Raw genomic sequence first — 26,762 nt, forward strand, 5'->3', positions numbered from 1 at the left:
GAGACCTCCGGCATTGCTGACATACAAAGCTAACATGATCCAGATGCCATCAGCAGTTTAAATGTCTTCAGAAAAAGTTGAATTATGCTTAAAATCCACCAAACTCACAGGAACTATCACCAGAGCTCTACTTACGGATGTGGCTTCATTTCTATATAGTTCTTGGGAATGAAGCCATCTTTTCCATTGAGTTCTGCCTTGTACCAATTCTGATCACATTCTTCATTCAAAACCTGAAGGAAACAAAAAATGAAAAAATAAGCTTACCACATTTCAAGTTACAGCAAAACAGACGAAGATATACTAGCTTATTCTTTCTATTTGTGTTTCAAAGATTGCTCACGTAAGATGAGCCCTTAAAAACATGCTGTAGGCCATCCTGCTCCACTGCATTTTACTAACCTTCAGAACAACAAGGTGGATCAGTAATTTAAAATAGTCCAAACTCCATGCTTTAATAGCAAGTCAGTATTTCAAATCATACTTTCTCTAGAAGTTTTGTTGCTTTACTCTTCTGTCAAGTGGTACAGTGCAACAGACAAGGCAGGCACGCAGACTGAAAATAGCCTCTTAAATAAAGGAACATTAGACTCTAAGAAAAAACACGCCACAGTTGAAATTACCTCTGCCCAGAAGAATTTGATTTGGGTTTGGAAACAAACACGTAGATTCTGCTCACTTCCCTACATCCTTTCAAAATTGAACACCACAACAATATTTTTTTCACCCAGCATTTTCATTCCTCCTCAGCTTTTTGATGTCATCTTTTTTCTTTCTAACACGAACCAACAAAAAACTAGATCCGAGTTTAAAAAAATACTTCTAGCTTGAAGTCAAAAAAGCATCATATGATTAGCATTGCTTGAACATGGGGAGATGAGGAAATGTAGAGAAAGCTAACATGAATGCAGCTCCAGAGATCACAGAGTACAAAGATACAGTGAAGATAAGCACCAAAAACACCTTCATAAGCAATTTTTTTTTTCCCTCTTCCTTGGGTGGATAACACAAGGGAAAAAGGAAAAGTAGACAAAATTTGCCTTAAAATGCTTATAGCTGATGCAAGTGTTTCAGAAAGTTAAACTCCATATCAATTTCTACTGGTTTTTTTTTTTTTTTTTTTTTTTAAAAAAAAAAGAAATCTGAACAAGAACATGATACTAATACACAAACCTGCTTCAATACTGATTGCCTGATCTACAAAAACCAACAAACTGATCAGCTACTGAAATTAAACTCAGTGAAGCAAAAAGAGAACAGAACTTGAAACACCACAGAGAATTACAGTAGATAATAATTATTCATCTGACTTTCTCAACCCTCAGCCACGCAGGATGCACACCCCCAAGTGCCAGCAATTGCATGAGATAAGAAGCACAGCTGTGTCACATCCAGACAACTTCAGATGAGAAAAAGATATGCATCTTTATGATCCAGTTCAGAATTTTCAGTTGAAAAGGAGACTCCAGTTTTTTTTTTTAATATATATACTTAAACCATCTTTTGTGCAGTTACTACTTCAAGTTCCCATTTATTTATAGGCACTACAACTCAGTCATTTAGCAAGGATAATTTGACCACAGGTCACAAGGAGTTCAAGGATAGCTATGTTACAGACTCTGAGGTAAAGGCTTGCACGTAGAGAACTAATACATATCAGCTGATGTCTGCTAACTTGTCTATCAGCAAGAAATTACTGTGCATCTCAACTGCAAGGCAGATTTTTGTGCAGAAACCAATGCAATTCCAGAATACAAAGTGCATGTACACGACAGCAATAGGTAACCCTGCGATACTAAGCAGGGAACATGGAACTGTAAAACAGATACATAAAAAAAAAGTGAATTGTATAGAGGCTGAGGAAACAGAGGTTGAAGCCCTGATCCTCAGCTTGGTCATACAAACAGGGCTGCATCAGAAGAGCAATGGCCAGGACAAGGGAGGTGATCGTCCCCCTTACTCTCTGCCCCTGTGAGGCACCATCTGGAGTACTGGGTCCAGATCTGGGACCCCCAACACAGGAAAGATGTGGAGCTTTTAGAAAGGGTCCAGCGGAGAGCCATGAGTATGATCAGAGCGCTGGAGCACCTCTCCTGTGAAGACAGGCTGAGCGAGCTGGGCTTGTTCATTCTGGAGAAGAGAAGGGTGCAGAAAGACATCTTTATGGCCTTCCAATATCTAAAGGGAGATTATAAACAGGAGTGATATCAACTTTTCACATGTGTAGCGATAGGGCAAGTGGAAATGGTTTTCAAATAAAGGAGGGGAGATTTAGAGGAGAAAGTTTTTCACTGAGAAGTTGGTGAGGTGCTGGAACAGGTTGCCCAGAGATATTGTGGGTGCCCCATCCCTGGAGGTGCTCAAGGCCGGGCTGGATGGGGCCTAGGCAACCTGATCTACTGCTTGATCCAGCAGCTGGCAACCCCGCCTCTGGCAGGGGGTTTGGAACTGGATGATCCTTGAGGTCCTTTCCAACCCAAGCCATTCTGTGATACAAAGATTTTGGCACATAGCTTGTATGATCAGAAGTTTGGTATTATATGTCCTAGGAGCCATCATTGTAGTCATTGTACAAAATAACACAAATACAACATATTTTGATGTTCTTTCTTATGCAATGTTTATCAAAGACAGCACAGACCAAACTCATTGTAAGATTGCATATCACAAACCCATTCCATTACCATTATTACAGTGCAGTAAAGGGATATAGCAGTCAGCTCTTTAAAAATATCCTGCAGTTGCATATGCAGAATATTACCACAAATCTGTGCTTTTAGCAGCAGGTATCAAAGATACCAAAATTCTAAAGAATTTGAGTTTTATCTGGCTCTTAAGATACACTAAAAGATTTGGAGGAGCCAAATCACATCAGGCTTGTGGTACTCATTAATGCTTGCCCTCCAACCAAATGCCTCTGCAGTGCTCCCTCACTGGTATGTTATATGTTCTGTGATAAAACAAAAGAACAGCAGGATGAAAGGCATAGTAAGACAAACTGCCTACACATATCCCCACACCACCTTTTCAGGAGGCTTTCACTACAGTGATAAATCCTCTACAGCTCCCCTGCACTTGGAGCTTGCTTTGCTCCAAGGACTTCTTGCTGCTTCACTTAAGACCGACATATCTCCATAACTGGTTGCCCGTTCCTTAGTAATTTTAGCCATACAGAACTTACTATATTTCTCTAGAAAGGTCTATGTTCAAATCTCATTTAGAGAAGTCACCTCCAGAACACAGATATCTACAAAAATCATTTGTTCTGACAGCATTTAAAAATAAGCATCCCTTGGACTGCTCCCAACACTTAGTTGAGCAGAAGTGACTTGCACTGCAGTACCTTAAAGCCATGACAACTGGGCAGTCAGGAGGCAGCAATTGTGATGGCTGCTACCAATTTTTTACTATTGCTATGACAGCTACAAAAGAGTCAAAATTTCAGCTTCCAGAGTTGCACCACTACCATCCACTGCAGAAATGCAACTAAGCAGTAAGACAAGAGCACATAGATCTTTGCACAGGGGCATCCAGCCTAGATGTTTGCATCTAAAATTGCTCTCATTTTTCTTTTATTCTTAAACCCACAGAAATGACAGAACAGATCTTAAGTAATTAAGTCATTTTGTTGCAAAATATTTTAAGCATCCAGTCAGGTCATCTGTCCCAAATCTTCAGCTGGCTTCCAGATTTCCAGATAATTACCAGGATTGCAATTTCTTATTTGGATATACTTAAAAACCAGATCTACACCTCTAAGAAAAATATCCTTAAACTATCGTAAGATTTTTCTAGACTTCCCAAAGCTATAAAATGTAGATAAAGCATTGTATATATCACTGAATTTTGCTCCAAGAACTCCCCCACATATAACTGAATGCAGATAAATTAAGCAACAAAATTAAGCAAAGATTATTCCAAATCAAATAACCTTCAGAGTCTGTAAAAAAAAAACACAAAAAAACAAAAAAACCTAAAAATAGGAGTTTGTGCCTTTTTATCTTATTAACTGTTACACATTGCTGCTCTTTGTGAAGGCCAAAACAAAGCTGTTCTCTGCAGCCAGTTCCTATACCTGCTGTAGATCCAATCAAGCCTGTAGCAGAGTGACTCTTCCTTTCCATGTGCACCAAGGAAGAGGAAGAAGGAAGGATATTTTTACCCATTACATTTGAACACATACTGCCATGTGATGTCCTCAGTCTGTATTCAGCCCAGCTTTACAGTAACAGTGGTTCAACTGCTGCCTGCCAATTTCCTAGCTTGATAACAGAACTCTTATCAACAAGAACACGTCTGTTCCCATGGAAATGGAGAAATGGCACCACAGAAGAGCCCAACAACAAGGCAATCGTGAAGCTTCAGTCAAAACTGCTCACACAAAAAACCCACAGTTTTTGATCCCATACTCAGCAAATATTCCTGTGCATAGCTTTCATCTTGATGAACCATTGCACACCAGCCTTGACACTCTCAAAGCCAAGCAATCTTCATGCATGCACGTTCTAAACCAGAACACAACAAGCAGACCTGTCATCCTCAGCTCTTGGGCTGACTCCCGTTTGCAAACATAAAACTAAACATAAGCCCTCGGATGTATTTACAGGCTTGTAAAGTTAGCCAAATTCACCAGAATGCCTGGGTTTTGGGGCAACAAAATCCAAGAAACCTGTTCAGGAAGTGCTCTGCCTTTTGGCTGAACTCCCATCCCTTTCCCCTGAACTGTGAGGTGCTAACTGAAACAGAAAGCAACTACAGCTGCTATCATACAACACTGTTAGCTGCCAATATGGTTTTCTTCCTGAGCAAAGTTCCACTGACACCACGGCAAAGAAAACAATGTGGAATACTGAAAACACTCATAAGTCTCAGGAACCCAAGGAAAACACAACATCCCTACCACAACAGGAGTTAAAATTTAAAAAGCAATTCAAAGCCAGCAATGCTGAAACCAAAAATTTTACATTCAGAAATTACTCAACTCAGGGTAGAACAGTGACTGGGAGGTCAGTTAATTGAGTCGTGACACTGAGCCGCACTGGAGGCTCCAGGATTGCCGGTTCTCACCCTCTTTCCAAGTGCTTTGACACAGCTTTGCATTCCAGAAAAAAAAAACCAGCTCCTTTTCTACTCCAAGAGAAAGGATACAAGCCAGCCACATCACAAGCAGGATCCCACTGCTTATGGGCTGGCTACACCTGATGAGTTCAGCAGCCCCTTCTATAGCTTATTCCTTCCCCAAACTTGCTGCAATGGCATTGCAAGGTATTCAAATTAATCTCTTCATGTAATATAAAAAAAAATGGCCCAGGACACAGCCTAGTAAACTGCATCCCTTCCCTGCATTACCCCAGTACTGCAGAAAGTCCCCTGAACAAGCGAGTTCTCCTCACTCCAGCTGCTTGACACCACTGACATGAAGGCCTTGATTAGGGAATGGCATCATCAGAAACCTAAGGTAATCTGCATGTCAAAATGGCATTATAATTCAGGCCAAAGCAAATCAGAATCTTTCCTTTTTTTCCTTAGTTTATCTTCATGACACAAATTACAGTTCATTTCAACTTCAAACATTTGATGCAAAAAGATCAATCAAGCAGGTGAATGCAACTAGTTCAGGAACTTAAAACTACTAAAATATTTAAGGCTTTTCCTTAAGTAAGTTTTATCATAATCTCATAACGAGAATATCTACAATTTTCAGATTAAAATCTGAAGCACCATCCTCTGACATGACCGCTTTAGACTCTGAACACCTGCTCACTGGCAGGTAGAAGCAGCTGTGAAAATACTTAATACCCAGAACAAGCATTACCAGCTATTTTTAAACAGCAGTCAACTATCAAGTGTTACCATACAATAATTAAATCAGGTGCGTAGATCACAATATAATGGAATTATCCGTCAGTGGATATAGGTTTTTATTCTCACCTTCATTCAAATTCCCTTGTCATCACAATAGGAATGTTTATCCTACCTTTATCATTTTAAAGGCACAAAAAGAGCATAAAATTCAAACTCCAAAAATTTAATTTCACCATGCAAAAGACCAGATGGAGATACACAAGTACGGTGGTCAAAGAAATTGAGTAACACCGGCTGGCAAGTACAGTACAGAGAAAAGTATGTTGTAACAAAGCAAAATCCAAAGACGAGAACATTGCTAGAAATTTGCATTTGAGCTTTCACTTCAAAACAATCTCAATTTTTTGTGCACAAGAATACCTGAGGCATTTAAGTTTACTGAGGCACAAACAGGTTTAGCCACAAGGACAGAAGTCAGCACAAACTTACCCTGCCTCTCAGGCCTTGCAAGTCTTACACTACTACTACCTTTCTGGCAGAAGCCTTCCATTCTTCCATCAGTTGCAATAAATTCCTTAGAACAACCTAGACAACAATTCTTTTTCTCAGCAGCCCAACTTTTTAGGATTACATGGCATGGCAAACAACAAAAAAAAAAACCAGTGTTTTAAAGTGTACTGAGGTGGCTTCCAAAATACTTGATGAAGGTCCCAGAAAAAGTCTGCAACGCTCAGGGAACTTCACCACAGTTACTTTCAATAATGCCTCCTTCAACATAGAAAATTCCTGGTAGCACAACACAGCAATATAACTACAAATTATATTACTCTGCCTACACTCTTTGCAAAGGCTGATTACTGAGCTCTCCCCTTGCATTAGTCTCTCTCACTACTGCCACCTGTATAAAGGTTAAGCTACAGATATCACAAAACTGCGTACTTTCATGAGGAAGGTTGAAAGATGTAAAACTTGTTATACAGCTAGCAATTTAATTGGGCTTCAGTTAGCCAGGAGACCCCCAGGTATCTCAGTGGCAGCATAGACTCTCAGACACAAGATTCACATTGTGTTCAGTAACTTTTATGGTGCTTAACTGAATGCTATCTCTTACAAAGTGGATCACCTAAGAATTACTGCTTAACTGTCAACATTTGGACACTGCAGTGAAAGCAGTCCCATTTCAGTACTTAATAAAATATAATGCACAAATAAAGAAAGGTCATTACCACAGCCTAAGCTCCACAGCTTGGCTTGTGCTTGCACAGAGCAGAACGCTACAGGATTCACAAGAACACATTCTTAAAAAGAAGGGAAGTGTTGTTTTTCCCTAGCAGTAGCTTAGAGCAACAAAAGACCAGGACCAGCAGTCTTTTATAACTAGCTCAGGATGTTATTACTGAAACAGAAGATAAAACACCCCATTTTAATCCACATTTAATCTGGAGGCATTGAAGAACACAGTATTTTGTCAGTTTTCTGTTGTGTCATACAGATTAGTTAACTCAGGTATAGCGGGGATGGTCATTTGCTTGCATATGAGTGTTCTTTCTTATTGAGTTTTGTTTAAGAAGTGAACAGATTTGCACTGTTACATTCAGCTTTAGCAGTGTCCCAAGAGAGGAATCCCCAGTAAAGCACACAGAAGAACAGGCTATGTTCTGAGGCCTAGAGAGCTCTCCTGTCATCCTCTACTCTTTTCAGCAAAGAAAGAAAACAGACCTGAATTCTGAGTAAGATCCTGCTATGTTTGAACAATCCACAAACACTCTTAAAATAACCCAAATGCACATAAGGCCATTTGTACCTAAAGAACAGAATATATCTTGCCTTTAGCATCTAAATAAAACGACAATTTTGAGAAAACCGATTTTACGTAGAGTTCAGACTAAGGTCTCCTGCTTACTATTCTTGAATCTGCTGCTAACATGAATGCTATGAATTCCAGGCCCTCTGAAAAGAGAGGTTGATTCTAGCTTTCCCTTCAAGCTTAGCAGAGTGGATAAAACACCTGTTTTAGCTCACTCATTTTGCTTCCCTTTTGTTTCCTGAAGAAGGCCTGAAGAAGCAGTAACATGTATTCCATAACTGGCGTCTGAAGCTGTGCAGAAAAGCTTCCTTTACAAGTTTCAGACAGACCTTTTGGAGTCTTCCTAATTTTCAGTCTACCTGAAGATATCTGCACTAGCACTCTCAGCAAAATGTATTATCCCAGTGCAGAAGAGACCTTTTATCAAGGAACAGAAAGTCAACAATTCAAAATCAAGGCTGACCCTCCAGTAATGATAGGAAAAAATGAGCTGTATATACTGAAGAGCCAGGGAATGCTATGCTCCCATTCAGTTGTCTCCCCTTCATTTAAAATATATGGCTACGCACTTTCCAGCATTAATTTTTGTATAACTGAAATAAGGAGATACTAATTTGTTATATATAGGTAGAATTTCATCCTTTATAAACTTAAGAGTTTATTTATTCGTCATTTTAGCTAGTCTGTACAGACAAAAAAACCAAAATCTTTGAGAACTTTATTATTTTGCAATGACATATTTAATCTCAACTACTTTTTCACTAAATTTTCTGCAACTGTTGAAGGGTTAAAATCAGGACCTCAAATCTAGAGACCAAACGCAATGAGATCAGGATAATAAGATCACCATAAGCTGCATCACACAAATAGCTTGGATCAACCCTAATCTCTTCATATTGAGGCAGATGGAAAAAGCGTGAAATCAGATAACAGGAGGCCAATTTCCTATAATACACAACTTTTCAAGGTTCACCACAGCATAAGTCAATATTTTGCAAGATTTGTACCTATTTAACAACTTCAACATAGCATATTGGAAGGCAGAAAGAAGCACCTCCAAATCCACACTACATAATATAAAAAAAGTCAAAGTAATTTTAATATGTTGCAGAACATTACAGACAAAGACCAACTTACTGAGACTCCAGCCAATTCCACTTCTAGACATACTTTTTAGTTATAAACACTGCTAGTGAAGAGTCAACCATTTGAAAACAAACAAACAAACAAGGATTCCAAGACCACACATCACGAGACTGCTTATTGACTTATATTGTAAGGCAGATAAACGCTGCTAGGATAACAATTTGCATCTGCAAGTAGTTGGACAAAGCAGTTACAGGGAAGGGACAATTTTAATGTATTAATATGATTTATTTTTGATTCTTGATTTTTATTTATTAATAAATATAATTTATTAATAAATGTAACTTAAATGTACTAATTAATAGATCCAACATGCAGTGATGCCTCAACTCTTCTCTTTTTAGGATTTGAACATACACAGGGAAGCATGAAATATCCTCAAATGTACAAGATAGCTGAGTTACAGCAGCCACTATCCAGCTACCTCTGGAATGGCCAAGAATTGGCAAGAGGGAAACATGTGTGAGCTAAGTGTGTAATACTTTAGCTCTATTCCAGGTCAGGAATATGCCTTGAAATTAAACAACATTTAAGGAAAAGCAAGCAAGAAATCACCCAAGGAATTACATTCAGACTGGTGGTTATGAGATAGATGGAAAAACACTTTTCAAGCAGCTAACAGGTACCAACTTTCCTCCTAGGAAAAGAGAGCTCTGCTGTGCAGATCAGCAAAAGCCCTAGGCTCTCTAAATCAAAGCCCACCACAAAACACCTTTGAGTTTTGATGTGAAATTGAACAGAAGGGTAATCTATAAAAGCTCCTGTGAAAAACTTTAAAAAAAAAAAAAAAATGCACCACAAGATTCCATCTCTTACCAAGCAGATTCATCTTCCAGTTTAGACTAATTACTCTCATAACTCTCATAAGACATAAGTATTTTGCACATATCTGCTTTTAGCAAATAATTTTACAGTATTCCTTAACTCAGACCACAAGAAGCCTGTTCAAACTCCTGCAGCCCTCGCAATTCTATGAAACAAATACAACCACAATTAATAACTTGGTACTCACACAAAGCTCCTTCTATCACCCAAACTCCACTTGCACTTCTGCATGACTTGCTACCTCAAACTCTCATCTGCGCATTTTATATGTTAAATTAAACTCTCCTTTGTGGGGAAGATAAAATGATCTGCAAAAAACCACTTAAAAGGCACTTCCATTGGGGGATGATCCCCTGACTCAAGAGACCCAATTCACATCAGTTCTACCAGACTGCTCAGACAATCTTGTAGGCATAAAAACAAGTCATACTGACAATAGGGAATTGCAGCCTTCCGGCAGGGCTACTTTTTCACTTTCTATCAGAATCTTAACCCAACCACAGTTATAAACAACCCTTGCTTAAGATGAGACACCTTCAGAAATTGACTATAAATTCAATTATAGATTAACATTGACTGAAAAAAACAAAGAAAATAAATTAGGCTATAGCTCTCCCTGTACAAAGAAAGACAATTTCAGTGCATACAGTTATATTTTGGCTTAGCAGGACATAAGAACTCAGTTTTCCAACATATAAAAAAACATATTTGGGGCACCTAGAAGATAACTAATTTACCAATAACGAGCCACAATTATATCCATCAGAAAAGAGATCTATCAGCTGCAGAGGGACAACTTTCATCTAGCAGATTTTTGATTTTTATAGCAGAATCTTATTTTACCGAGTTATGTTTAGCAACATCTTTAGCTGCAGAGGAAATGCACAGGTACTTGGTCTGGCTGATCTTCAGAGAAGCACAACGTGTAAGAGAACTTTTCCTGTTATCCAGTCCCTGCAAAGCTGCTCAGATTTCCTCTTTAAGGGGACACGCACATGCAAGAGGAAGACATTTGCAAACAGCTTCAGAGCACAGCACTGAATATCATCTGACTCATTCCTGTCATACTTGCATAATGTAAGCACACAGATCTTGCAAACCTTCACGAATGCACAACAACGCATCAAAAAGCACAGCATATCAAACTAAGCAAGATGAAGGGAGCTCACATCAGCTCTAGAGCATTATAATCACTTGAAACATTTCACAGAGCATCTCCAACCTCATAAAACTGTATCAACTGAGAAGAAATGAGGTGTAGTTTCATTGTACAACATTGTATCAGCATCAGTGATACTGACACCTGCACACAACACTGAATGAGGAAGCTAAAGAGGAGACTAAATACACCCAGTGATGGAGAAGTGTTTTTAGAGGGCTGCTTTTAAAAGCCAAGAAATGTATACTGTGCGCCTACCTCCCAATGAAGGGTTACCGCTCTCATCTGTTTTTGGTCTGCTTTACGCACTACGGTATAGCACTAATAACATGAAGTTTAAGGCCAGCTCAAACAGCCCGTTGTCACCGACACTTCCAAGCCACTTCAACCACGTAAGGTTGTTCTGACAGACCAAAGAGTTTTCATTCAACTTTGGTTATTTCCACCTGGTCAGATCTTCCTAGGATAACAAGATAACAATTTCAAATAACATGCACTAAAAAACTCACTATCCAAAACCAGCAGGTACGCTCTAAAGTCAAACTTCTGGGCATGGTGGGAACAAATAACTTTAAAAAAAAGAAACAGTCAACAAAGTGAGGATGTTTCACCAAAAAAACTGGAATTCGTTGGATTTTGCAACTAAATCTTCGTGAAAATAAATCTGATCACAATTCTTGTTTTTGTTGTTTTCAGAGTGTTTATACCAATTTTGGAAGCCAATAACAAACCGTTCTGACTGGTTATGCTCAGTTGCCTCTGTAAATCTACACAGTGCCTAAACGAACTCGTTTGTGATATAAGCCCTTCACTTCCGGGTTTTCTTAGCTATTGGATCCTGAGGCATACAAGCTGTGCATCGGTTTTCTCAACACAGTTTGTTTTTCTAATAAAACGATTGAGGATGCACAATAAACTGATCCACAATCAACCTCAGCTTTCACAAAGATGCCAAATCCACTATCCTTTTCAGCACAAATCTTCAGGACTTCCACAGCGATTCAAGTCCTTCACATACATAAACTTCTCTAGGGTAAATGCATAACATTCTACAAAAATAGAGACTAATTTGGGTGTACCAACATCTAATATTGATCTTTAATTTACAATAAATTTTATGATGCACGATTGCTTTCAGACTGGAATTTCTATTATATCTCTGAAATCTTTCAGTTACATTTAGATTTAGCCTGCACTGTGGCTAAAGGTGTTCATTTACTCCAAGACTAATTTCTTTTTTTTTTTCTTCTCCAAATTTACCACTGGATTATGATTCAATTTCTGGAAAACCAATTGCACAACTGAATGAAACATCCCCGATTCTATACTCACAGAGTTGGAATAACAAAATTCAGAATTACAATGGCCTCAATTTAAACAAACAGCTCAACTACTTCTGGCACAACTGGAAAGTTCAGGCTTTTGAAAAAAAGAAAAAAATAAAAATATACATCCTCACTAGACTGAAAAAAGAACTGATACTTAGTGATGAAGAGATGGAAAGAGGGATGCCCAGAGCGTTAACAAGGAAATAATGATAAATAATACGGATTGCTCCCCTAAAGCAAGAATCATTATTGCGACTGGTCTACATCTATCCCCACAATGAAGATAACACCAAACGTCAGAAGCCCTTATAAATGTCAAAATGCAGAAACACCAGAAGCTCCTCCGCTCAAGAAGCTTGACCAGCCATGCAGTAAGAAGAGAGTCATTTAACGGTACACAATACATGCTTGTTTCAGCATCAAAACAGTGTTTCTACTCTGACTTAATCTAGAAAAGTGCAAGACCAAAGAACTCTAAAACAAGTTTGACTCGGCTTCTGCCTTAGTTAAGAGCCAATACCACAGCTGTGCTTGGTTACTGAAAGCAATCTTCTGAATTACACACAAGGGAAGGGGCATAAAAAGAGAAAAAAGCACACTAGGATGTTGAAGTGACACCTTCAAAAATTTCTCATGTTATTAAGTTCCTCTTCAAGTTCAAGGCTAATAAGATAGCATTAATGAATGCATTATTTGCTCCATACAAGGCAAATTAAACATTTAAATGTAAAAAAAACCTTTGTATTTCTTAAAAGAAAGAACTCACAGTAGTCATTGGATCTCACTACCAAACAGCTTGGGAAAAACATTTGTCCAAAGTCACTCAGGATTAAGTAGTAAAAACAGTGCACTAATACAGGTCTTTTTTTTTTTTTTTGTTTGTTTGTTTGTTTGTTTTAGTTTAGAAAGCAGTATGAACTGTAATATCACAGGAACATAGAACTGGAATTCCTGGCACACGCCTTCTACCCCTTCCACCTTTAAAAATATCATACTACTAAAACCACAGAGCTTTACAAAAAAGGTCTACTGTTACTTTCCTGCATTATGAGTTAAAAAAATAAAATCAAAGACTGTCCTTGATTAGCATTAGTATCTGCATTATTCATGTTACATACCAAAAGTAGTAAGCACCTTGCTCCAGAATCCTAAGACAGCTGAGGCACCAAGTTCTTCATGGAAAAGAAGAGAGATAAGACCATCTCCTAATTAGAATCTCTAATTAGTAGAACAGTTCCAGGTCAAGAACAAATTAAAAACAAGAATAGAAGTCATTATGGCTCTGTTGCAATAACTTGGAAGGAATATCATAATGCAAGTCACTGACACCCTAGGGTATATTATTTGACCACAGGCTAATTTTAAGCTCCCAAGTACGTTATGGTAGCATAATATCTCCATTACATTTCTCAGTGAAAGCTAAGGCACTGGAACTCCCCCCTACTGGGAGATCCTGATCAGACCAATGCCTTTACCACAAGAAACTCCCCCACAGGGCCCTGAACAGGAATTGGTCATTCCTATGTAACAAAACAGGTGTTTAAACTATTCATTAATGTGGATACCTTCAAAGTCTTCCAGTTCTCTGAATTCACCATGTTGACACTTTCACATAAATAAAGGTTTCCCAGGACTCCAATATAAGAAATCTGTCTTGCTGACATTTTCAAAAGCCAGGATCAGGTCTTCTCTAAAGATATTAAATACATCCATATCTTGCACCACCCCAGACATCAGTTGGTCCCTGATGGTTTGCAACAGTGTTGTTAGTATGTAGTCATAAAACCTTCCTGGCCACACAGCTATCCAGTTAAGTTCATCTTCAAGCAGCTGTTTGGAAACTGGGCTTTTCTGACAAAGCAATAAAAGCAAAAGGCAGTCTTCACCTCAGACCTCCCATTTAATCACTGGCAAGACAGAAAACATAGCTCCATGCAGAAGACAAATGAACCACTAATTGAGATGAACTGGAACAGTTGCAAGGCACAAGCCTTGAGAAGACTCCAGCTTTTCTAGGTTTTGCAGGGATTGTTTCATTTAAATAAAGAATCTCAGGTTTTCTGCTCCTCATCTCCACAAACGCCCTCATCAATCAATGTAAGAAAATTCCTCAGTGTCTCAGGATGGGGTTGAAAGAAAAAACAAAGAGTCTGTCTAAAATGGAAAGCCAGAATTTACTTCCACAGTAGAAAGTCTGAAGTAGAATCCTCTCTAAAAGTATAATAAATTTCATACTACCTGTGGCAACAAACAGGAGAAAGCTGGCAACATGACACAAAGATCATATAATAAGTCAGCTTAAATCTGCCTGTACTTGAACTGAAAAAACCTGCTAAATCCAAGCACACTCCTACCTGAAATGTTTCTCATTCTCTGTGTTAGGACATAAATGCACGACCATTTCGACTGTTGGCCTATCTTTTCCTTCAGCACTCCCAATCCTCTCCGCTGCCATTATTAAATAAGGAACTTTGCAGACTAGGACCAAGAGAGAAATGCAGTTTTGCAACATTAGGTATGGCCAGGCTTCTCATTTTCACTCCGGTCCTACATAAAAGCAGCTACATCCAGCAAAAAGCAAACTTTAAAAATTAGTGCAAATGTTTTTGCTTTGTGGGGACTTCAAAGAACCCTGAAGGACCTAGAACTACATCCTTGTGTGGTGCACTCTTTTGCAGAAAGGTAATCTGCAATTTTCTTCAGTCTCCCATGGGTAGATTTCAGTAGTTGACCGTACTATACATTATCTGTTTTATCAACATGTTGCTGTATATTTAACCCCTCCAGCTTTTTGCAAAGTCAAAAATAATCTCTCTTCTAAACAAGTAAGCTTTACAAGTGACTTTTTACTCACAATGCAGATATCATTTATAGTCTATCTAGTCTTACAGCGCTATCACACGTTTGTAATTCAGATAGGAGATGGGTGGAATTAAACAAAGTTGTCAAGAAAAAGAAAACTCAAAGAAGTTTACAGAAACATCACAAGCCTCTTTTTATGCGTGTTCTTCTTTTTCATCCTAACTAAACAGAACACGGAAAATAGCTTGCAGTATTTACAAATACAACAGGCTGTAAAGGAAGGTACAGAAGGTAGGAAAGCTGAGACAACTGCCATCAGTTGGGTTGTCTCACCTGGATCTTTCTGCAGCCTGTGAAGAGAGCGGCTGGTTTCAATCTGGACATTCCTAGGTAAGTCACAACAGTCTTCATCCCTCAATCCTGGCAGAGATGAAGTCACACTCCTAATCTTAAAGACAGTTTTCAGGAAGAATCCAAGGAATGCATCATTTGCTGCTCAAGAGTAAGACGGTTGTAACAGCCTGATGCTAGAAGAGAGTTACAAGTACTTGGGTATAAACTGTCAAAGCAGACAAGCTCATGGATTAGCTTTTGAAAAACCAGGTTTAAGAAAAGAGGACAGAAATGAAGGCAAGGAGAAAACAAGTACCTTCTGCTTCCTCCATTCCTGAGGTCAGAAGAGAGCCTCAACACTATCATGGCCCACTCTTTATTCCTCCCAAGGGCAAATACATCTTTAGCAAACAATTCTTGGAAGGCATGCAAGGTACCAAATTACCACAAAATACATGAAATTTATCTATGAAAGATATACACAACAGGTTTTCCTGATACTGCCTCAGTAAGGTATGTTTGTCGAGCTGATAATCATCTGCCAAACTTGAAGTACAGTTTGATGGCAGGGTCAGGAAAAATATTTTAAATCCCTTTAAAAGTGCTCGGTGTATTTGTCTTGAATATATTTTCGCTCCTTGCATTCATTTTTTCCCTTCCCCTACAACTGCAGGTCAAACTTTCACCTCCCCCCCTTTTTTTTTTTCTTAAAAAAAAAAAAAAAAATACAATTTACTTGGAAGTTTCCCTCATTAGTTACACCCTCAAGTAGTACTAAATATCAGAACTACAAGTTTTAGAGCTACACAGGACTTCAAAAAAAACCTTTTAGAAAAACTGGCAGATCTTCCAGAAGTAGAGAAAGGTGCATACTTCTACAGCTTAAAATCCTCCCTACTATGCTGAAATAAAGTCACTCGAACCTGGAAAATCAAACACACAGCTTTCCAAGCAGATTGTGATTTACTATTAACAGCAGAAACTGAGAACCAGATCAAATAGTAAAAAACAGTTTCATAGTTACACTGAAATAGTTGAAGATAACAGAAGCACGTGATACTCCAATTGACTGTATACAAGGGTTTGCAATAGAAAAATTTATTCAAGATCAGCAAGGTTTACTTTTTTTTTTTTATTTTTAATTTAGTGCCAATTTCTCACAAACTAGAGGGCTGACTGCTTAGACCAGAAGTCTTCTTCACTAGCAGGGCTGCTATGCTTAGCGGAACCTGCTGGCTCATACTCATGAAGAATTCCCCCTTTCGTCCCAAGGGAAGCAATTTTGCATAAATACAGCACCATTTTATTTTTCCACGTGTAATCCCATGGAGTTTTAATATAAGTTGGAGCAAGAAGTACGTTGGTTCAATGCAGAAAGTATAAATTCCAGAGACAACATATTTAAATATGAGGTTTTAGAGTAGTAATGTAACTACAGCTTAGTTGAATCAAAAGAAAATCTACCTTCTAGACAGATATATCTGTCTTTTACTTAATTCCAATCACTACCCTCACTTGCTCCCGTGGAATGGGAGGAGAACTGTTTTGACACATCTTCAGTAACAGGACTTGCCTTTCTGCTTTCATGAACACAAACAATTGGAAAGAAAAAGATTCAAGATCAGGTACAGAAATACAAACCCCCCCTCCTTTCTTCCCCGGGGGGGGGCCGCCAATAAAGCTTCCTAGGCTCTTCAAGATATTTTTAAAACAGGCTTTTATTTAATATCTAGAGAAAAACACTATTTTAGCACAAAGATAAAAATAAGCTTAGGAAAATTATGAACTCAATTTAAAATGCAAATCTCATATTCATCTAGTAACTAATCAGGAAGTACTGTAGAGTAGCATCTGCATTTCAGGAATATAGTAAACATCCTAAAAATGAACAGTTTTGGAGACTGTCAGTTCACTTTTTGTGTTATTAGAGCTTAGCTTACAATCCCATGTGCTCAGCACAAGCCACCACGAAAAACACCTTTTAAAGTTTGTTAAAGCAATTCTCACCCAAGCTGTCAGACAGTGGCACCAATCAGGCATATAATACATGAGAACAAGCTCAGGCTCCAACACATACAGGCTGTTTCATAGCCATTTTTCTGCTCCACTTGAACACCTACCCTTGTGAGGTGCCACAAGATGATTTTAAGTTATGCATATATCGCTCACTATCAGCATTTACACATTCAGCAGAAAATTGCCTAGATCCTGACCAACGGAACGCAGCTTGAGGCGTGACAGATGGAGATTGGCAGTGATGTTTCTCTAAAAAGATACGTATATTTGAAAGGAATAAATTTATACAGTGTTCCCTACACTGTAGGTAATGAGAAAAGACACAGGAAGTATGTTCCTGCCTTTCTTTTCTCCAAAAATCTGAAGTATGTAAAACACATTTTTATTTCCTTGTCTATATTCTAGTCAGTGATGCTAGCCCAGCTTGGAAGAGAATGTTTGGTAATTGCCACTGCAGAGCCAGGAAAGGAAATGAAACAATGAAAACTGCTGCAGGACAAAGCTGCAGATAAGATCCTGTGCATCAAAGTGCAGCAGTATCAGTTTGCTGCTCTGTGTAGAAATGCAGAACGCATACAATTCACTACTCATCTGCATTTTGAACTTTTAAGAGAAAACTGGAAACGGCATAGACTGAAGGCAGCTTTCCTAACAGATGAAGGCAGGAAGAAAAAAAGCACTAAAACCTAGTGCCACTCTTCACCAGTGCTCTGGTAAAATGGATTATTACACACAAGTTCAATTTCTAGTTCATAAATGTTAGTGTTCAGAAGAACAGTACTCTTTACTCTCCTCTGTACCTAAACATCAAATTCAGAAGTCTCACCTTCACCTTTAGTTAGCGCCTTTCCCAACACTACTGAATGAAGGGAGCATGGACAGGTGGGGAGAAGGGGAATATCCTTTACCACGCATCTTGTTAATCATCACCTTCATAGGAGCTAGCTTGAACACCAAGGCATCGTACCCTTGACAGACAGAAATAAGCACAGGCTAAGAATTCATCCAAAGTCCACAATCCTTTGTGCAGATGGCTACAACACCTGCCCTCAGTTCTGCTAATGCTTTATCTCTGTTCTGCTGTCAAACCTGCAATTCAGCACCACAGACCAGAAGAAACACGAAGCAATGTACACACAGGAAAAACTCAAGCAAAATTAATTTTCATGATCAGTCCACATAAGATGACAAATACTCTGCTGATACCCTTTATGTACAGGGCCTTAAGTATATTGCTTTTTTTTTTTTTTCCCTCCCCTACCAAAGGAGTTTATCGTTATGATCCCGTAACTATTTCTGATTTTTCAAAGCTTCCAGCATATATAAATAAAATCATTAACAAAAGCAAAGATTTTCATTCAGAGGCAGTCAGCAAATATGGAAAACTGACAGCATCAGTATAATAACCTTAAAATAATATAACAGTTCAGTATCACAGTGATTGTGAAAACATACTAATGTTGCCTTTAGTAGTTTGGTGAATTAATCTAAACTGGAAGAACAAGATGAATTTTTACAATGCACCGCTTCCTTTTTGCTCAGCATGAGATTTTAAGTGTCGCTAGGGAACTAACACTTAACTATTTCATATACAAACTGAAACACTTATAGGCCAAAAGGCTTCAGGTAGCACACAGCATACAAGAGTTAAAAATAAGTCAATTGTTAAACAGTCACATGAACAGAACCTTGAGGTAACTGTCAAGTATAATTTAGAGTAGAAAAAGAAACCCTGGTTTTGCTGAACGGTGCTGTCAGTGATCAAAATTAGAATTCCAGGGATCCAGGAAAGCTGGTTTGTGTGTCATACAAAAGTAAAAACCTCAAAATTAAAGACAAAAGGCTGCCATCCAAATAATTTTATTCAAAAATAATCAGTAAGTACTCTTCAATTTTGCTGACAACCACTGAAAACAGGAACTAATTTGCTTCTTCAGAAGATCACTTTCCAGCTATGCCCCCAGCTCTGGGAAAGAAGAAGGAAAAAGAGGAAACAGCAGTAGCCTATTTTATTTTGTTTTAAACAACTCTAACATTCAAGATATTCATTAGTACAGTTAGTTATTTCATACTACTATTTCAGAAATAGTTAGCAGGATAGCTTCATATTAAACTGTATACTTCAGATTGGATATAGGAAGAACAGAGAAAGAGAGGCCTTGGCTGGTTGTATTTGAGTTTTTCTATTCTTCCCACTTTACTCCTGCCAAACCACCAGCAAACATCAGCAGACTTCAGGTCTGGATACTTTCCAGTTAACACAAAGGCCAACAAAACCAGAAGTTGCTAGAAATACATAAGGTTTTGGGTACTCAGAGCTTGAATAACAAATATAGATAGAAACTGAAGTTACCAAGTCTCAATAAATACAGCAAGTGAACTGAGAAAAGACTGAAAAAGCACCATGAACACTGTTAACTACTCATAGTGAAAAACAGTAATCAAAACTTCCAAGTAGGAATTCTTCAAACTTCTGTTGCTGTTTATAATGACACAAGCCATCCTCACACACTTGACAGGATGCCAGACACCAAGTTTTATGAAGCAGCCACTAGTTCATGAAAAGAATGGTGAACTTGAGAACTGCAGCTCTGTACTGTAACCAGAGGACACAGAAGGAAACAGCAACCTTTCTTTCCTCTGGGAAAGGCAAGGCAAGTAGCATTTCAAACATTAAAGCAGCTTGAAGAAAGCTGTCAGTTTTTACCTCCTGAATGGCAACACCATGCTCTGCTATAGAATCATTAGAATAAACCAGCATAAGGATCCAGCATACTGCCAGAGATGTAAAAACCATAGAAGCAGCTTTTATGACATACTGCCCACAAAAGAAAAGGCCAATCACTTTTCCTCTTCACTCAGCTGTTTTACAATTGCAAGTCAAAGGTCAACCATCTTCACTCGCTTTTGGAATTCTGCCACAAGACTACTAATAACCACAGTTCAAATGCTATTCAATCAGGCTCGGAATACATTGGTGTTCAGCAATAGTGGCACCATGACATCACAGCCAAGTTACCTGCTAAAAAAAAAAAATCAGATGAAGTCAGACTGGGTGCACCTTTGCCTTCCCTATGCAAACAGAAAAACACAAACTTTTAAGGAGTGGGAAATAAAGGGTTACAGATCGTGTTCTTTCCTTAGTGTGGTTAAGGCATAACATTTCTCTACAAAACAATTTCCAGCCATCAATTATACATGCCATCAAATTTACTTTGCCTTCCAAAGCTGCATCAAGATCACTAAAGCTAGGTAATAGCTAGATTTGGAGAAGCCTAGACATTTGAAGCTACACACGTGCCTCAGCAAAAGCTATCTTACGACAGAAGTGTATAGCAGCATTCAATGCGCTACAAGTTTATTTCTCTTTCCAATTCACTCATTCAAGGGCAGCAGATCTGACTTGATAAATAAAACGAATTACATGAGGCACATGAATGGGATACTCTGAGGCTTTTCAGTTACAGGTATAATACTAAAGAAACAGAACTGGTACGCCTGATGAAAATTCCTACAAATTGAAAGGCATTTGAAGTGACAAACTGTGTTTCATTATATTTGTTTTCCTTTCCATTTAGCATTTTCTGCAAGTTAACTTCAACTATTCTCTTCTTCAAATACACACTTCAAATACAAAAGCTGAGGGCAGTCAGCAGTGACTGAAAACAGAAAATAAACAAAGTTATCGCAGAAGAAATCTAGTGTTATGACAGTTCTGAACATTTCAAAACATCAAAAGGAAATATTATGGTAATTACGTAAATATGAGAATTGAGGCACACAGGTCTAACAGGTGATGTTAGGCCCATCATGGGCCAGGGATGTGAAAGACATAGCAGGTACAATTATTTTAAAAGTACAGTTTCAAGGCAGGATGCATTTTTGCAGCCATGCAGTAGTACCGCATTTCTAACAAAGCCATAATTTATTCCATAATTTATTACTGAAATGCCAACTCTAAAAGAACTGTGTAAGTTTACATGTAGAGGACCTTTTTCCTACTTATCTTAAAATACTGCTAAATCAAGCCCTTTCCTGGTAAAAATTTTAAGCAGCTAAATAATCCCATTGAGGTCTGCAGGAGTTATTTGTCAGCATGCACAACGTCAGCCCAACATCTGCAAAATTGGCACTACTCAAGGCAGTCTCTACTCAAAGCAATTTAGAAATCAGCACCTTAAAATATTTCTATAGTAAATGTATCACACTTGGAAAGAAATGCCCATCTTATACTATCATGGTGTAACACTGACTGAATTAAACTCAATTACATGATGAAAAAAAAGCTCTTACTAGTCAGAAATAAGCTTAAAACTATGCTTCACTGAAGCCAAATCACTACAGATTTACATTTTACTCTCCCCACAACCGAATTTTTGGGCTTGTTCTATGTGTTATTTCAAATAAAGTTTTAGAAATTCTTTTATTTCTCAAAGTCCTTTAAAGAGGGGTTTTCAAAAGCTTTTGATGTATTGAAAGAACTGTAGATCAAAATTCCTCTAATGCACTCAAACATCCACTTACATATGCACAGATTCATTAAACATAAAGCCACTCACATTCATCAGGCCAGAAGATAAAATTCAGCACCAACATTTGACAGCCTGATGCTAAAATATTATCTACTAAGAAAGAAACCTAATCACTGTTCTTGACACCAGAATCTTTGGCAGGAGGCAAAGGAAAGGATCACCACACTGATCTTGATTACTTTAAAGGGCAATCTATTGTGGAACGAAATTCAGCACAGAGTGCACTGTATTGTACTTCTGCTTATTTGCAGACTAAGTTTTCAAATACTCCACAGTCTGAGAAGAGAGGAGGAAAAACTCTGGGACGTGGTTAACACAGAAAGGAAACAGCATCTGCTCTGGCCAGCCTGGGCTTGAGGAAACCCTAGGGCACCCTATTAATCCTCCACTGAGTCCCCAGCAAAAGCCAGGTCCAATGGACCGGAAGTGACTGACCAGACAGAAGTCAAAGAGGGGAAGGCAAAAACGGGAATCCCTAATCCCTTACCCTCCACTTACCTTAAGTATATCCCCCCGTTTGAAGCTTAGCTCGTCATCTGCCGTAGCTTTGAAGTCGTATTTGGCGATGGCTTCCATGCTGGGGCTGCCGCACCAGGCAGTGCGGGCAGTAGGAAGGAAGCACTCCCCGCAGCCTCCTTTCCTCCCGCGGCGGCTCCCGGCTCAACCCTCCCACGGTCCGGCTCCGCTCGAGGCGCCGGCCCCGTCTCTCACATACAGGGGAGGCCAGGGGACGATCCGCCCTAGAGGAGAAAGAGGAGGAGGAAGAGCCGCGCCATTAGGGGAAGTGGCCCGGATCGATGGCCGGGGCCGCGCCCAGAGCCGCTCCCTCCACCCGGCGCGGCGCGGCAGCCGCTTCCTCCCGCCCGTGCTCGCCCAGGCCCGGCTCCCCCGAGTGACACGGCCGTCGGCCAATGGGGCCCCGCAGCCGGCGGCCGGGGGTGGCACCAAGAGGAGCCGGCGGCCCGAGGTGCGGCACAGTCCGGTCCCGTGCAGCGAGGCACGGCTGCCGGCACGGCTGCGAGGACGGCTCCGCCCGCGGGGGCAGCGCGAGAGCGGGGCGCGCCGGGGCGGGCGGGCAGGAACCGCTGAGGGCAGCGCGCTCCGATCCCCGAATGGAAAACTCGTGCTCGAGACGCAGCTTACACAGTGCTACCGTTGCGTTTTCTTCCATTCACACAGTTTACGCCGATTTAAATAGATTTTAATAGACAAGCCAACGAATAATTCTGTACATCTTAGAAGTCCTATATTCTTACATAATACTCTGTAAGAGCACTTAACAGAAGTGTCTATCAAAGTGACATAAATTATATATAAACAGTTTGGGCCCAGTCTAACATGAAAGCAACCTTTCTGAAGCTCTACTGTCTTGAGCAGCCAAGTATGTCAAACAATAACAAACATCTCCAGAAGGAGCATGTGAAAGCAGCGCTGAGTCCAGCATCTCTTATGGCACCAAAGAAGAGATGACACCAAATTTGGCATTACATACACAGACACCCTGGAACTCCTTAACCTCCATATAAACCTCAATCTAGGTTAGAATTGGATTTAATGTAAGCCTAGATTCATTTGATAGCAGAGAAGGTAACAGAACTGAAAGAAGGAAAATGGTGAATTAACAGCCATCACAAATAATCCCATGCAGAGTGAGCAGAGAGCTGATGCTTGTCAACAACTCTCCAAAACAGAAGAGATCTTACAAACATCAGTTCACCCACACACCTGCTAATTCAGTCTTTTGTTGTCACAGTCCAGAAAGAGCAGTGTTACTCAGAAAGGCACCATTATAACTCCTCTGTGGAAAAAAGAAATCTGCCTTACATGAATGCAGCGAAGCAGAGAACGTGCTTGTCCAATCTTCAGCTCCATAAGTAGTGATGAAGCTTGAGACAAAAAAAATAGAACAAAGATCTCTACTGCAGTAAACTGGCAGAATGAAAAGGAACACTTAAAAAACCAAAGAACATCTCATTAAAGTCTCCACATTCACAGAGTTCGGGGCTTTCTTTCGTACTCCTACACACTGCTAGCAAAACACCAATAAAACTAACAAAGCTGTCAACAGCCACGAATACCGCAACTGAACAGTTTGTGTGTGCTATTGGAACTACCAGAAATAAATGTACAGTATCCAAGCTTAGGATCTTTTAACTGTTATTAACTGTTAGAAGAAATCCACTGCACAAGAGGAAAAAAGCAAGCTTACTGTGGAAGTGTCTTGTGCTATGTCACTGCCCACTGGAAGTACAGCTGTAGGCATTCACTCTTGGCAGACTGCTGTGAAACAGGACACACCGCACACTACTGAACCTTAGCTCCATAAGCTTAACTAGGGTAAGACGGGTAGGAACATAAGCACAGTCAAAACATGAACACAGTGAGTACACATTACAAGAGTTAACAGCTGCTGCTCGAATAAGATCATCTAAGATTTCTCAGAATATCACTGTTTTCCACCTCTTGCCTTACTAAGTTTTGCTCTTAAAAAAAAAAAAAAAAAATAAAAAAAAAAAAAGGAAGAGGAAGAAAAGGCTGCAGATGCAGCTAACAGCAAACTTTTATTTGCAATACAGTGCTGCAGATCAGGAAGGAATACAAGTAATTATAAATAGAAACCTCATCACTGCAGCCAACAGGAAACAATTCTCATGATCTTTTTAAGTGATATTTCAAAAAACATGTAGGTAACGTAGGCCTCTTACACTGCTCCTACAAATAGCTTTTTTTTTTTTAATAGCAGGTAAGAGCTTTTAATTTTTCTCATTTTACTATTCCTCTGGAGTCTGATATGGAGAGGAGTAGAACAGTATAAAACAGATAAAGTGAGGAAGGAAGAAAACGGATTCAGCAGAAGATTTTGCAAAGAATCAGAGTCTAAGCCTCATCAGCTGTTAGAGGACAAAACATTACTAAGGGTATTGGAAAGAAAAACATGTGGATACATCATCAGGAAGACATGCAGAGATGTTAAGCGTCAGCTCTAAACAAAAGAATAGAAAGAAGAATCAGTGCTCTGCACTTAAGATTTCAAATTAACACAACATAACAAAACAAACTAACCATGTAAAACAGAAGTTATCAACATACACAAGCCAGAACACAAAGGATAATAAATGATATTCACTCGGCACTCAATACCTCATAGCTTAATACATTTCACCTTCCTTAAGTACATATTGTCAGAGGACAAGTCCTGATATCAGTACAAAACTATGCTACAGTAAAAAGCACAGATATTTATCAGATCAAATCATTTCATTGAGTAAAAAAAATTAGCTTAGCAGAAATTTATTCTCACTTTCTTATTTTAGGTTGTATAAAGAAAGTTCAAATACTGTAAGCTTCTCTGGTATTATGAAATACTTCAAACACTACATGACTCAATCATGAGAGATTACAACTCAATGACCATTTTGGGCATAAATTCTCGATGTACAACACTTGTGCAGAACCGGATTACAAACGACATTGCATTTGAAGATTAACAATCCTTCAATCCTTCAAATTTCAGCTCTTGACAGAAAACATTTAATAACTTTTAGAACAAGAAACAAACTTCCCTAAACGCTGTATTTGATCTACAAATTATTCTCCCAGTTATTAAGTATATTTCATAAAACTTTCTCTTATGTCATAAAAGAGAACACTATTTGAGGACAGAAGTTGTGAGTTAGTAAGGCTGTATCCATGTACTCCATAGGTTACTTGAAACTGTATTGCCAAGTTAGGGCCAACTGCACAAAACCAACCCTGAATCTCAAAGCAGGAAGTTCAGAAGAGAAAGAAAAAGCTAAGGAAAAAAACGCTATCTTAGAACCTCACATTTAAAGCTCGACCCAAAAGGTTTAGAAGAAAGAAAAGTATTGATGCTAACCTGCCTACAGGCTAGTCACAACCTCACAACCTTTCAACCTTTGGAAAAGACCTAAAGCTACAGAACCCCTTTGTGGAAGGTTTAAAACATATCCCAAGAGCCTTCCCCTCGTGCACACACCCCCACAGACACACCCCCAGACCCCCAGCTCTCAGGCCAGCTGGGGACCCAAGCAGAATCGCAGAATAGCCAGGGTTGGAAGGGACCTCAAGGATCATGAATATCCAACCCCCCTGCCACATGCAGGGCAACCAATCTCCACATTTAAAACTAAACCAGGAGGCTGCTCAGGGCCCCATCCAACTTGCCCTTGAAGACCTCTAGGGACAGCAGCACCTGACCAAACTCCTTCCAGCAGACAACACAGGATATGGTTCCACCTCTCCCGGCCCAGGCCGCCCAGCCAGCCAGAGCCTCACCTAGAAGCACGCACCGCCTCTCAGACTCGGGCCCGCAGCCTCGGCACTGCGGAGCGCACCGTGGAGCACGGAGAGAAGCGGAGCCCCCAGGGAGCGCAAGCCACGATAGAGAGGGCCGCCCTCCGCCAGCGCTCAGCGTCCTCTCAGCAAGCCGGGAAGCCAGGCCTGGAAAAGCCTTCCCATCACCGGAGGGGGTTGAGGACGGGGGGGGGAAAATGGGCGGCGCGGCGCCGATCCGCCCCGCCCCCCCCGCACTCACCACGCAGCGCTGGGGGCCGCCGCCCCGCCCGAGGTTTCTCGCCGCCTGCTCGCCCCTCCAGCGCCTCCTCGGTTGCCGCCCAAGCTCCAACTCCGTCCCGCGGTTCCCCCTCCGCCTGCTCCGCCGCGGCCGCCGCCGTCCCCTCAGCAACTCTCGCGAGAGCGGCCCTGTCAGCCACTCGGTGCTCCGCCCGCTGCGGATGCGGCGCCTGCGCACCCACGTCCCTCGTGGAAGACAGGCAGCGGCCTTCGCGCTTGCGCAGCTCACACGGACGGGTGCCGGGAGCGGGCTCCGTGAGGAGAGCCACGTGGGTGTAGCCTCGTGGGCCGAGGCATCGAGCCGTCCTTAGGGAAACGAGCGGCATTCGTAATACATTCGTTATCCCCATGAAAAGGAGGAAACCGTGGCTGCTGGAATTCCGACGTAAAACCACTCGGTGTTTTTTTTTTTTTTT

The 26,762-nt window shown here is 40.1% G+C and overlaps 1 protein-coding gene across 1 annotated transcript in view; it reads right to left on the minus strand.

The window, feature by feature from the left end:
- The window catches only part of GRB2 (growth factor receptor bound protein 2), a 37,717-nt gene extending 11,394 nt beyond the window's left edge, over nt 1-26,323 (minus strand). The window contains exons 1-3 of the mRNA XM_042832795.1: nt 26,309-26,323; nt 22,252-22,493; nt 136-233 (exon numbers count right to left, since the gene is read on the minus strand). Coding sequence (XP_042688729.1) covers nt 136-233; nt 22,252-22,329 — 176 coding nt within the window. The 5' untranslated portion in view covers nt 22,330-22,493; nt 26,309-26,323. The remainder of the gene's footprint in view (nt 1-135; nt 234-22,251; nt 22,494-26,308) is intronic.
- Between the last annotated feature and the right edge of the window lie 439 nt (nt 26,324-26,762).

The sequence above is a fragment of the Centrocercus urophasianus genome, unplaced genomic scaffold (genome assembly GCF_019232065.1).
Source record: "Centrocercus urophasianus isolate 14NV4802_14NV808 unplaced genomic scaffold, USGS_Curo_1.0 seq_40, whole genome shotgun sequence".
NCBI lineage: Eukaryota > Metazoa > Chordata > Aves > Galliformes > Phasianidae > Centrocercus > Centrocercus urophasianus.